The 15,095-nt window shown below is 40.1% G+C and overlaps 1 protein-coding gene across 2 annotated transcripts in view; it reads left to right on the top strand.

Annotated features, from left to right (window-relative positions):
- SUGCT (succinyl-CoA:glutarate-CoA transferase) overlaps positions 1 to 15,095 on the top strand; it is a 351,908-nt gene that overhangs the window by 14,588 nt on the left and 322,225 nt on the right. For both annotated transcript variants that reach the window (XM_083378302.1, XM_083378303.1), the window contains exons 4-6: positions 975 to 1,060; positions 7,410 to 7,460; positions 9,183 to 9,303. In XM_083378302.1, coding sequence (XP_083234428.1) covers positions 975 to 1,060; positions 7,410 to 7,460; positions 9,183 to 9,303 — 258 coding nt within the window. The remainder of the gene's footprint in view (positions 1 to 974; positions 1,061 to 7,409; positions 7,461 to 9,182; positions 9,304 to 15,095) is intronic.

Genomic DNA, 15,095 nt, shown 5'->3' with positions numbered 1-15,095 from the left:
GTTGCTTATCAGAATTCCAGATGTTGAAGTAATTGCTATAGGTGTTTATATTATGCATATCTATTATTGTAGAAGATTCTTTGCCTCTATCTTGTTTATGTCTTTTGGTGTGTTTATATGTTAGTCTATCTGTCCATCCATCCATCTGTCCTCTCTCTCTCTCTCTCTCTCTCTCTCTCTCTCTCTCTCTCTCTCTCTCTCTCTCTCTCTCTCTCTCTCTCTATCTCTATCTCTATCTCTATATCTATTTATCTATCTATCGTGTGTGTTGCCTGTATAAGTGATTCTCTATATAAATTAGTTTTTGCACAATAGATAATTTTCCGGATACAAATCTAAAGATTCAATATGTACCTTTTAGAACTTAGCACTTCAGAAATATAAATGATTTCCTAATTTAGAAGTTCATCGTTATTAGAAAACAGCATATCAAAGAAGCCCTAATAAGCAGGCATATACATAGAATGAAGGCTACTGCTAAGCTTGTAAGCCGCCCTGAGTCTTCGGAGAAGGGCGGGATATAAATGGAATTAAAATAAAAATAAAGAAGGCTTTAATCAAGTTTGATCTTATTTTGCATAGGAGAATTTTGTGTGGGTCTGGATTACTTATAAATGCATAGTCACCAATACATATTGTAGTGTAATCTTGAGGACTTGAATCATAAGATTGTGTGAATGCGGAAATATTTTCTTACATATAGTTGCATGCTTTTCTAAAGAAGTTGTAATACTTTTCTATTATATTAATAATATCTTCATCCATATTGCATTAATTTAATTGGACTGAATCCTATGCAGCCATAGTTGTCAGTACTAAAACTTTTGACATTTAAAAAGAATATTTTTATAGGCCACTAAAGGTTTGAAGGCTGTAATTTAAGCTGGAATTTGGGATAGCAATGTGATTTCTAATCACATAAGTATACAGAATGTTTCTGGAAATTTGTTAATGTTAGCCATTCTTACTTTTAGGATCTGGGGATGACACTCGATCCTGGGGACCACCATTTGTTGGAAATGAAAGTGTTTATTTTCTCAGTGTAAACAGAAATAAAAAGGTAATAAAAAGTCCTCCTTGTAATACTAAATGTTTTAAAGTATACAATCCATTGTTTCTACTTAGGCAGTTGCATTAGTAATACAGATGTGGGCCTTCTGGTACACTTTTGAGAATTAGCCCCTTCCACAGATGAGTAGTAGAGATGTGAGAATTAGCCCCGCCCATCATGGGATATTCCCACGCCCTGCACACGAGTGCAATTCAGTAGTAGAAATGTGGGAAGTCCCCATGCCATATGTTTTTTCTTCTATCTACAAAAATGCAATTCTATCCATTCTTTATGAATGGATAGAAACCGATATTACAAGGCAGCAGCAACTGCATAATTTAGTATTTGTGTAGAGGAGCGTTGATATTTTGGCAAGATATTTTGCATATTATCTCTCTTTAACCAAACACGAGTTTTACATTCCTAAAGAATACACCATGAAAGTTCACACTAAGCTTGTCGACATTCTTTGGGATTGTAAATCAGAATACAAAAAACTTGAGCATACAATGGTTAAAAAAACCCATCGTGTTGCAAACAGTAGAGCCCTAAAAGGCATTAAAAGAATTTCCATGTAAAAAAATGTCCATCGACAAATTTGGATGAAAAGATACTGGTGTCTCACAAAGAATAGTTTCCGGAGGAGTTACTTTATCACAAGTTCGTAATAGTTTCTAAGATTATTAATGTAGCAGATCCAATCAATGCACAAGATGTCGCATCTAAGAGCTATATGGATGCTATGGATGACCAGTGACCTGCACCTGAATATTGGCTCTGGCATAGTCAGGTGTCTGGGTTGTACAGATCTCACATCTGGGAAAAGATTTGCCTTTGCGCTGGGAAATTTGCAAAGCCAGTTGCACTTTACTGTTGCTGTTGTTCTTTACCAACAACGCAGATGCTGGTTACTCTGGAAACCACACAAGGATTTCTGGTCCGAGCTGCTGACCAGCTGCTGTGCCAGCTCGGTACTACCAATGTAAAGATCCACAAGAACATTAGCATGACCAGTCACTTGTCTCACTTTCCTCCCGGAGCCTAGTGACAGTTAAGATGTGGCAACAAAAAACTATGTGGAGACTTCGCTCATATGCAACATCTACACAGGCAGTATTGAATCTTCTAGCCTGCTATCAACCTGGCAGTCAGTCAACCTAAACGCCACTTGCAAACTGTGCATTAGCTCGTTGTTTGAACACACTACCGATATGATTGGCTCCTGGAGGCTTTATCTTTTCGGTAAAACAGCAAACCAAGAAACTCATCACAATAGTTCATGTGACTGTATTGAGTTTAATTGTAAATTTTATTAGAAATCAGTTCAGGTTTAGCCACGCATTAAACCTATTCTATCATTAAAGTTATGGCATGGAATCATAATGATTCTGGTAATTTGAACCTGATTGTCTCATTATTGATTGAGAAACTAATGTTTTCAAACGCTATTTAGGTTTGGAAACCAATAACCATAACAATCAGTATACTACCAACATCTTTTACCCATCAGACTGAAGGTTTAGCATCCTGTCTGAAATAACCACCACAAAAGCTTCTGTTGCAGCTGGTACCTCCTCATAGAATGTCAACTTGATTTGAACATCTACAACTGACAATTTTAGTCTGCTTACATTGAACACCATGATTAGGAAGAAATATTTGAACTCTGCTGGGGAGATGTTGCTCTGCATAATTAAGTTGATCCATCCCATAGTAATTCTCTTGCCATCTGACGGGCTGGCAGCTGACACTTGTATTTGTGAATAAACATATATTGTCATGCCATATTATCTCGGCAGTTTATTAATATTAGATTATCATTACAAGCAGCCATCCTCTCAGTGGCATGTTCGAAGTAGCTCTTGAAATTTGTGAATCACTGGTTATCAATCCAGATGCAGTAATTGGAACAAAACTGCCGCTTCCAGATTTGAGGAAGAGTCCATAATCCATTATTTCCGATCCCTTCTGGTATGGTTAAAGATACAATCCAGAAACGTGGGACAATCTTATATACAAAACTTCCCTTTTTGATGTAAATTGCAGATCCATTGATGAGTTTACTGCCACCAGCACCTCCTATACCTGTTAATGTCCCGGTAACGAGTGATGGTAATATGCTTGATAGAAGGAACTTGCCTGCGGAGCTAGCATGGGCAAAATAGCTCCAATAAATCCTTCCTCAACTTTTGCGTTGTGCTCTATACTTCTTTGGTATGCCTTTGCCAGTTTGTTAACTTGTGTTTGAGTTAATGCCAACACATGCTCTTCTGACAAATTGGAATGCAAAAGGTGAATAGACACTGCCGATCCTGATTGAATAGCACATTTGATCTTGTCCTTTTGTCCTTCACTAACATTTACTTTCACGTTTACGTATCCGCTCATTTTGTAGGTGATTTTTTTCTCTTATGTGAAACCTTATGGGTATAGTTCTTTGCCTCATAGTTTGATAAGTTTCCCATCTTGATCAACGAGCTTTGTTTCCATCGCTGAAATCGTGCTCGTGGTGATTGCAAGGTAAACCAAATTAGCCGTTTCTTTGATGATCTCAGGAAGAAGTTATATATAATTTTTTCTGTTGTGCTATTGGTCTACGGTGACCCAATTATATCTTTGGTCATTCTCATGCTGCTTATATTAACTATGTTAACGAAGTTCTCTGACTTATATCCTTCTGTGTACAAGTTGCAAGTTAAAGCCTAATACAGATTTAATAAAATTTGCTGTCATAAAGTCGACTCTGTATTTAAATGCTCTTATCATGTACAGACTTTAGTGTGTTGTTTTTTGGCTCTATGGATATGTAATAATTGTATAGTGTCCTTTTTCTTTCACAATTTTCTGTATGTAATCGTTTATGTCTATAATTTCGTATGACCCTTCCAGCATGTTTATGTCAAGCCACGTTATACTGTTATCTGGTGATTACATTACTTGCGTCAATGTTTGGGAACAAATTATATGTTTCGAGATTCACTAGAGCCATTTCATACTTTTTGTTTTTATCTAACTGGGTAAGCGGTCTAAACTTGGTTTTAATTTTAGTGATTTTTTCACTCAACAATATGAAGAATGAAGATTTTGGTTCGGTGTTGTGAGCTGTTCTTTCTGTATTCGATGCAGTTCTTTCCAGAAGCGATGTATCCATTTTTTAATGGGGTATATAAAACTTGTCAAATCCTGATCTTGTTGTGATTCAGTGTCAGCCTGTGCTCCCAGCAGCTGAGTCCAATGAATCTAAGGTGTCAGAGGGAGGCGCTGGTGCACTGCAGGACTCTCATCTGGCCCCTCCAGTCATGTTCCTCATGCTCAGCTGTGTGAGCATGAGGTGTCGATCTCAGAAGAGTCACCGCTGAATCTGTTCAGAGACGCTAGAAGCAGAAGGCAATCCAGCAGAGCAGAGCAGAGAAAATCAATGAGGCAACTCAGTGAGAGGAGGAGAAGGCAGTGAGAAGCCATGCCTTGGGACTGATAATAAAAGTGGAAGGTGTGGGCGGGGCTGGTTGCTGAAGGCAACCATTTGGAGACATTCTAAGAGAATCCTGGTCTGTTCTTGCTACTTCTGTTTAACTCTTGTTTGTTGACTCTTGTTTGATATTTTGATTCATTTACTGAAGGAAATATTCTGTTGCTTTTTTGTTTGAACTATAAATAAATTTGGGTTGGGTTTTTCCAGCCTGTTGACTGTAAAAAGGAAAAAGGGGTTGTTCCTGACACACAAACAGGCCAGTCGTAGGCTGGAACAGAACAGATCTGTATTTACCCCTGTCTTTCTTGCTCAATAAATCTATAATGACAAACCCATGCAGCTGCTCCCACGCGGTTTCACAAAGCCTTCTAAACTGTGATCATAATAGATATGAGTAACACTTTTTTGTCTTGTGGAAATAGATGAAATTTGCATTACTTCTGATGGTTTGTCTTGGAAGTTCGAAGTAGTCTTGTGCGAGGTAAAAGCAGTCTACATTGCTATGACACCCCCTCATGTAATACGGTTCACATTTGTTTTGCTTTTCCAGCAGAAGATCATAAAACATCGTTTGTACCAATTAGGTCTCCTGGGTCTGGCACATCATCCGCCATTTCAAAGAACTTGCATTCTATTTTGGCCAATCTAACTGAGTCTTTGGCCATTTCTTCAATTAGTCATGATGGGGATAGATTAAGACTATCGATCTCATCTTGATTAACAAACAATCTAATGATTTGTTCTTTTGACAGTTTCTCTTTGAATGCTTTCTTGATGATCCTGTACTTTGGTTGAAACAAAAATGTGCCAAATATTTGTAGGTTATTGTAGTCTAACCATCTAGGGCATAAGAGAAGATTCAACATAAGAATTTTTTCCCCCACAGCTGCTCCTTCCAATGATGAGACCTCTTATCGATCCCGGAAGAAGAGGACTGTTAAGCCTTTTCGACTGTCTAGCACTCCATGACAGATCTATTAGTTACATTTTACATATAAAATAAATTATATTTAAAATGTATTGTATAAGGTGTAGAAGCAAGACTGCAACAAACGACCTTCAAAACAAAAACAAAAAAGACAAAAGACCTGGTTTTAGTTGCTACCTCTTCTACAATGTTGCGAATCTCCATCCATAGTTCCTCAGGCACTCTATCAGATCTAATTCCTTAAATCTATTTGTCAGTCTGATTTCTGTGTTGGCCGTCTGGTGATGTCCATGTGTAGAGCCGTCTCGGGTTGTTGGAAAAGAGTGTTTGCTATGACCATCGTATTGTTTTGACAAAATTCTATCAGCCTGTGCCTTGCTTCATTTTGTACTCCAAGGCCAAACTTGCCTGTTATTCCGGTGATCTTTTGGCTTCCTACTTTAGCATTCCAATCCCCCATGATGATAAGGACATCATTTTTTGGTGTTAGTTCTATAAGGTGCTGTAGGGCTTCATAGAACCGGTCAATTTCATCCTCTTCAGCACCGGTGGCTGGGGCATAGACTTGGACTACTGTGATATTGAATGTTTTCTTTGGATTCGAACTAAGATCATTCCGTCATTTTGGGGATTGTATCCCAGTATTGCTTTTCCTACTCTTATTGACTACGAAGGCTACTCCATTTCTTCTGAGGGATTCTTGCCTGCAGTGGTATACCTGATGGTCATCTGAATTAAATTCACCCATTCCTGTCCATTTTAGTTCGCTGATTCCTAAGATGTTGATGTTCAGTCTTGTCATCTCTTGTTTGACCACGTCCAGCTTTCCTTGATTCCTGGATCTTACATTCCAGGTTCCTATGGAGAATAAATATTTACAGCATCGGACTTTTCTTTCATCACCAGATACATCCACAGCTGAGCGTCCTTTCGGCTTTGGCCCAGTCGCTTCATTCTTTCTGGCGCTACTAGTACTAGCCCTCTGCTCTTCCCCAGTAGTATATTGGACGCCTTCCAACCTGAGGGGCTCAATTTCCAGTGTCATATCTTTTTTCCTTTTGGTACTGTCCATGGGGTTTTCATGGCAAAGATACTGGAGTGGGTTGCCATTTCCTTCTCCAGTGGATCACGTTTTGTCAGAACTCTCTGCTATGACCTTTTCCTCTTGGGTGGCCCTGCACGGCATAGCTCATAGCTTTATTAAATTACGCAAGCCCCTTCACCACGACAAGGCAGTAATCCATGAAGGAGTGCTTCAGGGTAGGAAGTGAATATTTCCTTTTAAGGAACTGATCCTTTGGGTTCACAATCTTTTGTGGCTGTTGCGGCTTTGTGAGAGCTTCAGCGGCAACAAGCTCTTTCAACAAGAAATTTTAAGATCTCTGGTTTGTTCATAGTCTTCATGCCTTTGATCTTGTTCTTTCATTATCTTCTTCAACTTTGGAAGCAAATATTTCTTTACCATAGACATGTCTCTTTTGTTATATACAGAAATAGATTTTAATGCATTTCCCTTTTTCTTTTATGGCTGGACAACACAGAGTTTTCTGGTGTGGGGATTTCTCACATTTCTACTACTCATCTATGTTTGTGTGCGGATGGGTGCGGGAATTTCTCATGATGTCATTGGTGGGTGGGTAGGGCATTTCCCATGATGGGCATGGTTAATTCTCACATCTCTACTACTCTACTACTCACATCTCTTGTCTGCGCTTGTGCATGGATAAGCGAATGTGGATGGGGCTAATTCTCAAAAGTGTGCCAGAGGGCTGCTATCTGTATTACATGTATGCATACACACAGCATTGTTTAAAGGTGTAACAGCTATTAGATGTGATTGATTCATTCTTTCATTAATGTTCTAAGTGGATTTTCCCTCCAATAATGTTCTGAGTTGATAACTGAATAGAAAGTTGTTTTTATATTATTAAGAGAATTACATTTTTTCTTTTTACTAGAGTATAGCTGTTAATATGAAGAAGGCCAAGGGAGCAAAGATAATTAAAGAGGTGAGTTTAAATTGAAAAATAAATCCTTGCATATCAAAGGAAAGTTTCTGAGGGGGAAAAAAGGTCAATCAATTCCAACTTCTCACACACAAAAAAAGAACTTGCAAAGTTGGAATTGATTGACCTTTTCCCCCCTTCTTTTGTTTCCCTGCATGCGGCGGCGGATCATGAAGGAGAAATGGCACAGGGCTGGGAGTCAGATAAGGAAAGGCATGGGTGCTGACGGCAGGATGCCTGCCTGCTTCACCACCCTCTCTCACCAGCCTCTGGCACTCCACCTGCCATCTCAGTGCCCTTGCTGCTGCCACCCAGCATGGACGCCCAGAGACTGCAAGGGCTGGCCTGGCACGGGAAGGGCACGTGTGCCCCGCCTGCCTGCTTCATTACCCTCCTTCCCTGAGCCTCCGGTGCTGCACCTACCACCTCAGTGCTCTACCCACTGTCACCCAGCATGGCCACCCCAGGGCTGCAGGGCTGGCCTGGCGTGGGAAGGGCGTGCGTCCTGCCCGCCACCCTGGTACCATACCTGGTTCGCCACCACGCTTTTGCCACTACATTGCTTCTCTACTCCATGTATAGGCCCCGCCCCATCCTCACGTGCTTGTGACCTACCGGTGTCAGCAAAAAAAGGAGCCCTCCCTGAAAGTAAATCCTAGTGCTTGCTTCAGAGCACAAAAGAAAGTAAGACTGGGTCTTACTTTGGGGAAACACAGTAGATTGTTGTCAGACCTGCCCCAGTTTTCTCTCTCAGGAAAGTACGATTTGCGACTCCATGTAATTGAAACAGAAACTTTTACTGAAAGTAAATGGTTGCAGTAAAGTCAGGCAGAATATGGTGTTCCTGCACAAAATGCAAAACTATTCTTTCAAGCTCCCAATCCCTCCTCTCATGACTAGTCCTGTGGCCAGCCAATGTGATACTGGTAAGGTGTTTTGAGAAACTCTGAGATGTGAAACTGATAACATTCTATTCTCAGAGCAAAAGGCCTTGAAAATCCTGGTATGAGCTGGTTTGGTCTTGTCACTTCCCCCTCCCCATTTCTCCCCACCATCTTCCTATTTCCAAACATTTAATACACAGGTGTGGATTGCCCCAAATGCTTCCCCCCTGTCTTCCCCTTTTATGGCAGGAGCCCAGGAAGGCGCCAGGCCAACAATGGAGATCTTGACAATTGTGCCCATTGTGAAACTTTTGAATCACTAATGCCGCTGTTCAGATATTAAAATAAAAATAAAAATATACCTTTAGTACATCCTGAGTGGCTATCCAACTAACTCCAAAATTCACAGTAATGTATATAGGTTAATTCTACCAGTAAAAAAAGAATACCATTATAATTATAGGTATAGTTTTTTCAAGCATCCTGGAATTAGAGAATATTCTCTAAGCTGCTGCATACAGGATCTATGGATTAGACATTGTTTATGCCTTGGTTCTATAATCACAGATTAAATGTGATTATTACAATGTAAAGAAATAATTTAAATGAGCAAACCAGTCAGCTCTGTTAGGCTCTTCTTATTCTTGAGTTTCAGTTTCAGGACTGATATTTTAAGAACTAATTGCTATGTTTTATCTCTATAGAGATAAATTGGACTCTATAGAACATAGATATGCTAAAACTGTCTCATTTACTGAGATTTTAAATTTATGGTTTGTTATTGCTGCTGAATGCTTGGAAATTTGTTAAGAGTCTGACTCATTTCCACTTTAAATTTCAGCTAGCAGCTATCTGCGATGTGCTTGTGGAAAACTATGTCCCTGGAAAACTGGCTGGAATGGGTCTGGGCTATGAAGACATCAACAAAGTTGCACCTCAGATTATTTACTGCTCAATAACAGGTATTTAATTTCAGTAGTACAGTATTCTCTCATTAGCTTTATTTTCTTTGAAATTTTATATGGTTTTATTTTTAATTCTTGTTATGAAAAAATGAGATGATATTCCATTCCCTATTCCCAAAATGTCAAATGCAGGAAAGATCAGGGAAATATAAATAAGTTTTAAACTATAAATTATTTTAAACTATGATTTTAGACCAAATTTGTATTATACTTATACAGGTAATCCCTGAGTTATGAGTGTTCACTTAACGCTCATTCAAAGTTATGTGATGAGTGCCCCCTAGTGCTTACAAGCAAGTCCTGAAGTTATGAATATTGCAGCACCATGGCAGTTATTCGTCCTTACAAGCGACCGCAATGGATCTGCAACATTCAATCTGGATATTCTCTCTCTCCTGACCCCTGCCCTGGGTCTCCTTAGGCACCACGTTTTCAATACTCACCCTGTGAAGTTTGAAATCCTTCGCTTTCTTGGCTGCTCTAGGCCTTCGGTGCATTTGCAGAGAATGAAGGCCTAAAATAACATAAGATCATGCAACATCAGAGGGGCGAAATCTCATGCTACTGATCTTGCATGATCTCATGGTACTTTAGGCCTCTGTTCTCTGCAACAGCAACAAAGAATGGAACCGAAACTAGGGGATCCTTCCATGTACCTCCAGAGGCTGGATTGGGGCCTTAGAGGCATTTTCCAGGCCACTGACACCCAGATCTGAGGCCGGGGAATGTTTCCATGCCCCCTTCATGGCTCGATCTGGGATCCGGAGGCGTTTTCCAGGCTGCTGCTGCCTAGGTCTAAGGCTGGGGAATGCTTCCGCACTCTCCAGGTAACCCAATCCAGGCTCTGGAGGCATTTTCCAGGCCATTGCTGCACTGATCTAAGGCCAGAGAATGCTTCCACGACCCCCCACAGCTCAATCTGGGCTCTGGAGGCCTTTTTTGAGCCGTTGCCCCCGGATCTAAGGCTAGGGATTGCTTCCGTGACCCCGTGGCCCAATCTGGATTCCAGAGGCATTTTCCAGGCCACTGCTGCCCAGCTCTGAGGCTGGGGGACACTTCTGCTCCCCACCATGCCCTGATCTGGGCTTCAGAGGCATTTTCCAAGCTGCTGCTGCCTGGATCTTAGGGCAAGAAATGCTTCTGCAGCCCCCTGTGACCTGAGCTGGGTTCCAGAGACCTTTTCCAGCCTTCTGCCGCCTGGATCTAAGGCCTGGGAACTCTTCGGCACCCTCCGCAGCCCCGATCCAGGCTCCGGAGGCCTTTTTCAGGAAGCTGCTGTCCGGATCTAAGGCTGGTGAATGCTTCTGTGCACCCCTGTGGCCCAATCCGGTCTCAAGAGGTGTTTTCCAGGCCTGATTGGGCTGCAGGGGGGGGGGGCTGCGGAAGCATTCGCCATCCTCAGATCCAGGCAGCAGTAGTCTGGAAAAGACCTCCGGAGCCTGGATTGGCCACAGGGGAGGCTTGGAAGCATTCCCCGCCCTCAAATCAGGGCAGCAGCGGCATGGAAAACAGCTCCAGATTGGGCTGCAGAAGTGTTCCCCAGTCTCAGACTGGGAGCAGCGACCTGAAAAAGGTCTCAGCAGCCCGGATCAGGCTGTGGCGGGGCCGCTCTGAAGCATTCCCCAGCCTCAAATCAGGGTGGCAGTGGCCTGGAAAAGACCTCTGGAGACTGGATCGGGCTGCCGGGGGGGAGATGCGGAAGCATCCCCTGGCCTCAGATCTGGGCGGCAGCAGGAGCTGTGGCAGAGAGGAGACCAATCTTTTTCAGGTGAGTCCAGCGTGGCAGGAAGCGAGGGGGAAGCATACGGTAAGTGGGGTTGGGGAGGCCTTGGAGGCATGTTCCATCACTAGGCCCTCCATGGCCTTCCCCACCCTGAGATATCTCATGTTCGCTTAATAAGCGGTGTGCATTTTAACGAGCAAGGGAGTGATCTCGTTCGAAGTATGAGATTCACTTTACGAGTTTTCAAGTTATGAGTGGAATGGGCAAGCTTCATTACACTCGCAACTCGAGGACTACCTGTAACAAATTGTTCATTTAGATATAATACAATATTTTTAGATATTGAGCTTCCAGTTTCATGGAAATATTAAAGACTTTGTAGGACTGATGCTATAATGGGAGAATCGTTCATACAAATTAGATCCCTCACTTAAGTGACTCGGGAGAGTCTTAACAGCTTCAGTTTGGGTTGTGACTTGACAGCATTCATCTTAAGCCATATATGGGTGACAAATGGCCTCTGTGTGAGGCCTATAATATTTCACTTTGTAGGAAGTGAATTTAAACCAGTGTCTCCTTAACATTTTTCATTTAAATGAATATTCTTTTGTTTGTGTAACAATTTTTTATAATTCCAAAGAAATAATGCACATGTTGCAAAGGAATGTACTTATTTATAAAGAAAGAAAAATAATTTTAAATTGCTTGACTACCAATTCATGAACAATTTTGATTGCCTCTTTTTCTCCTTTGGCTCAAATGGTTAAGTATTTGTATATACTTAGTTTGCAAATCTGAATTTCTATTGATCCTGGGGAATCAACAAGAATCTGTAATTCAGTTCATGTGTAAGTTTTACTTATATACTTTTTGGGCTCAGTGGCCCTTTAAGAATCTGAACTTTGTTGATCACCAGATAACATTATGACATTAGAGATGGAACATAGCCATGATATTGCTCACTGTTATTACTTGCCACCACTAACTTTGATTCCTATGTGTTTTATATTTCATTCCTCTGTTTTCCATGTGGTCGTCTTTGGTGCTTTATTAGCCTGGTGCCATTGAATTATCTATATATGAAAATATGTTTGTTTTTTTGTCTTAAAACAAATGTTTCATCATCTGACACACATATTGTGGTCTGGCTGCTTTCCCCTCCATATATATAAAACATGCATTCGTAATTTCAGCTTTGATTGCTTGTCTTGCATTGCACAATCTGTGCAATTTTGGAATATACATGTTGTGTACCAAAAAATCTAGTCTAGCTGCTGTTTAAATATCGCAAAGATTGTGGCTGTTCCAGGAGCTTATGCCAGCCTAAAGGATTTTTTTTATTATTTGAACGACTGGATTCATTGCATGAGTGTAAGAAGTTGTATAGGGCCTTGCTAGGCAGTTCTAAGCTGTTTTTGAAGTTTATACAAATTTTCCATATTATTCAGTTATGTTTATTGGTTCTGTATTTTTTCCAATTCTTTTCTTTATAGACCTGAAATATTTTAATTCTATCTATATGTTGGCCTTCTCTCAGATAGTTTATCTTATTTCTATAATACAGGTAATCTTTGATGTATGACCACAATTGAGCCCAAAATTTATGTTGCTAAATGAGAAATTGGTTGTGAATTTTGCCCCATTTTATGACTTTTCTTGCCACATTGGTTAACATTTAACAAATGTGCAAGAAAGTCATAAAATGGGGCAAAACTCACTTAACAAATTTGCAGTTGTTAAATTAGTAACACAGTTATTAAGAGAATCTGGCTTTGCCATTGACTTTGCTTGCCAGAAGGTCACAAAAGGTGATCACACGATTCTGAGACACTGTAACTGTCATAAATATGAGCCAGTTGCCAAGCATCCGAAAGTAAATCACATGACCATGGGGATGCTGCAACAGTCATAAGTATGAAAAATGGTCACAAGTCACTTTTTTCAGTGCTGTTGTAACTGAATGATCACTAAATGAACTGTTGTAAATCAAGGACTACCTGGGTATGGAATAACAAATACACTTGTCTCTTTTCAAAAAATTTTACAATTTTTTTTGTGACATTGCACTAGCTATTCCATTATGTAAAAACACTAATACCCAAGGTTCAGGGAGCAGTAACTTTCAATGGATGATTAAGCGATTATTTTGGAAGGTGAAGGAGGTAACACATTGTGCTTATTATGGATTTAAGTTAAGCTTTCTTAGATTTTTATATTAAAATTCTCTTTTTGGTGTGCAAAACTTCCCAAACAGCTTTTCAGAAGGGTCCAGCAGTCAGAAGAGGGATCAGTTTTGAGGCTGTATTTATGAAGTTGGGATTTTTTTCTTATGACACAATCAATACCTGCTTGTAAAGGAAGCTGAAACAAGGATTTTTTGTTAAGTAGCTATATTAGTTGAATGCCCAAGAGAGCTAATAGTTTATTGTGATTAAAAAGAGGATTTCAAACTAAATGTTGAAAAACAAATGGAATGGAAAAGAAAGAAGAGGGAAGTGGATTTTGTACCAAAATAAGACTTTGAAGTAAGAAAAATATAAATATAAATTTAGAGGTATAGTTTAAAATGTCATGGTCAGGTATTTGAGCTAGAAAGGTATTTGTGATTTGGGCACAAATCCTTTGATAAAGGAAGGAATGAAGATAAAAATGAAAGATATTTCATTGCACCAGAAGAGAGGTGGATAACCCCATCTTATTTTTTCAGCCATCTGCATGAACATCAGTGACCAATTGGGAACCAATAGGTTTCTTAGGATTCAGAGGGAAGAAGCTTAAACCAGAGTAAAATGCCAAAAAAAGATTTTATTGAATAAATATTAAGAAATGTTATGTAGACCACATCCCTTCAGTTTTATATTTTTTTCTCCTAAGGGTCATAGAATATAAACAATAACAATTGTAGATGGCTTGGTAGCCCCTGTTATCAGTGACTTGGCCACAATTTCAGATAGTTGACCTTCTGCCAGATATATTAGTACTATTATTACAGTTGTGTCAGTAACACCAAAGTGCTCCCAGGTTAAAGGGATTAGCTGGTGGCATCAGCGTTGCCTGGGGGATGCCCAGTTGGGGACTCCTTTTGTGTCCCTGTTGAGCTGCCCACTGAAGTGGTATCATTTCAGCCATTTGTCTGAAATGGTATAGGGTTTCCTGCCTTAGCAGGGGGTTGGACTAGATGACCTCCAAGGTCCCTTCCAAATTATTATTATTATTATTATTATTATTATTATTATTATTATTATTATTATTATTATTATTATTAATCTACTTGCGGTTACCCGCTTTCGAACTTCTAGGTCAGCAGGTACTGGAATGAATGGAGCTCACCCTGCCATGAGCAGCAATTGGAGCAGCTAGCTGACCATCAGCCCAATGTACTAACCATGAGAGTCATCTGCTCAACCAGAGATATTAAATAAGATATCAATTCTAACAGACAAAATCTAGAGTAATCTGATGCTGTATCTTGTCCATAAGTAAGGAAATCAGACAGTTGATCCTGTGCAAAGATATTTTTATGGGAAACGTTTCTAGTATATAATCATTTGCTCCCTGCCTTCTTGGCAGGTGCTAGAACTCATATGTCCTTTTTATCTAAACTGTACAAGTAGAAATAGAGATATAAGGCTCAAAGTTGAGAATGATTTGCAATAAAATGATGCATATTCTACAGTGAGTATAATTAATAGTAATTAATGCTTAATTTATGTAAGAATAATTGCATACAAATTGTCTCAGCTGTCTAAGTAAACCTTTTGATGTATTTTATATGTAGAAAAAGAAAAAAAATGTCCTCTACAGGTAGTCCTCGATTTACGACAGTAACAGAGCCTGTCCATTTATGTTGGGAATTGAGGGCTATATTAAATGAAGCGCATAATTAAAGACCACCCTGTCCGTTTCCCCCAATGCATTTATTAAATGAATGCATGGGTCAAATGCATGGGTTGTTAGATAGAGCATGGAGTGATTCAGGGATGGGGGAAACTGTGGGAGGCTTAGTGCAGGCACAGGCACACCCAGGAAGTCTCCCCACCCCCCGTGGGATATCCCATGCTCTACT

Source organism: Vipera ursinii (genome assembly GCF_947247035.1).
Source record: "Vipera ursinii genome assembly, chromosome: Z".
Taxonomy (NCBI): domain Eukaryota; kingdom Metazoa; phylum Chordata; class Lepidosauria; order Squamata; family Viperidae; genus Vipera; species Vipera ursinii.
Note: the sequence above shows the minus strand (reverse complement) of the source record. Positions and strands in the feature narration are given on the sequence as shown.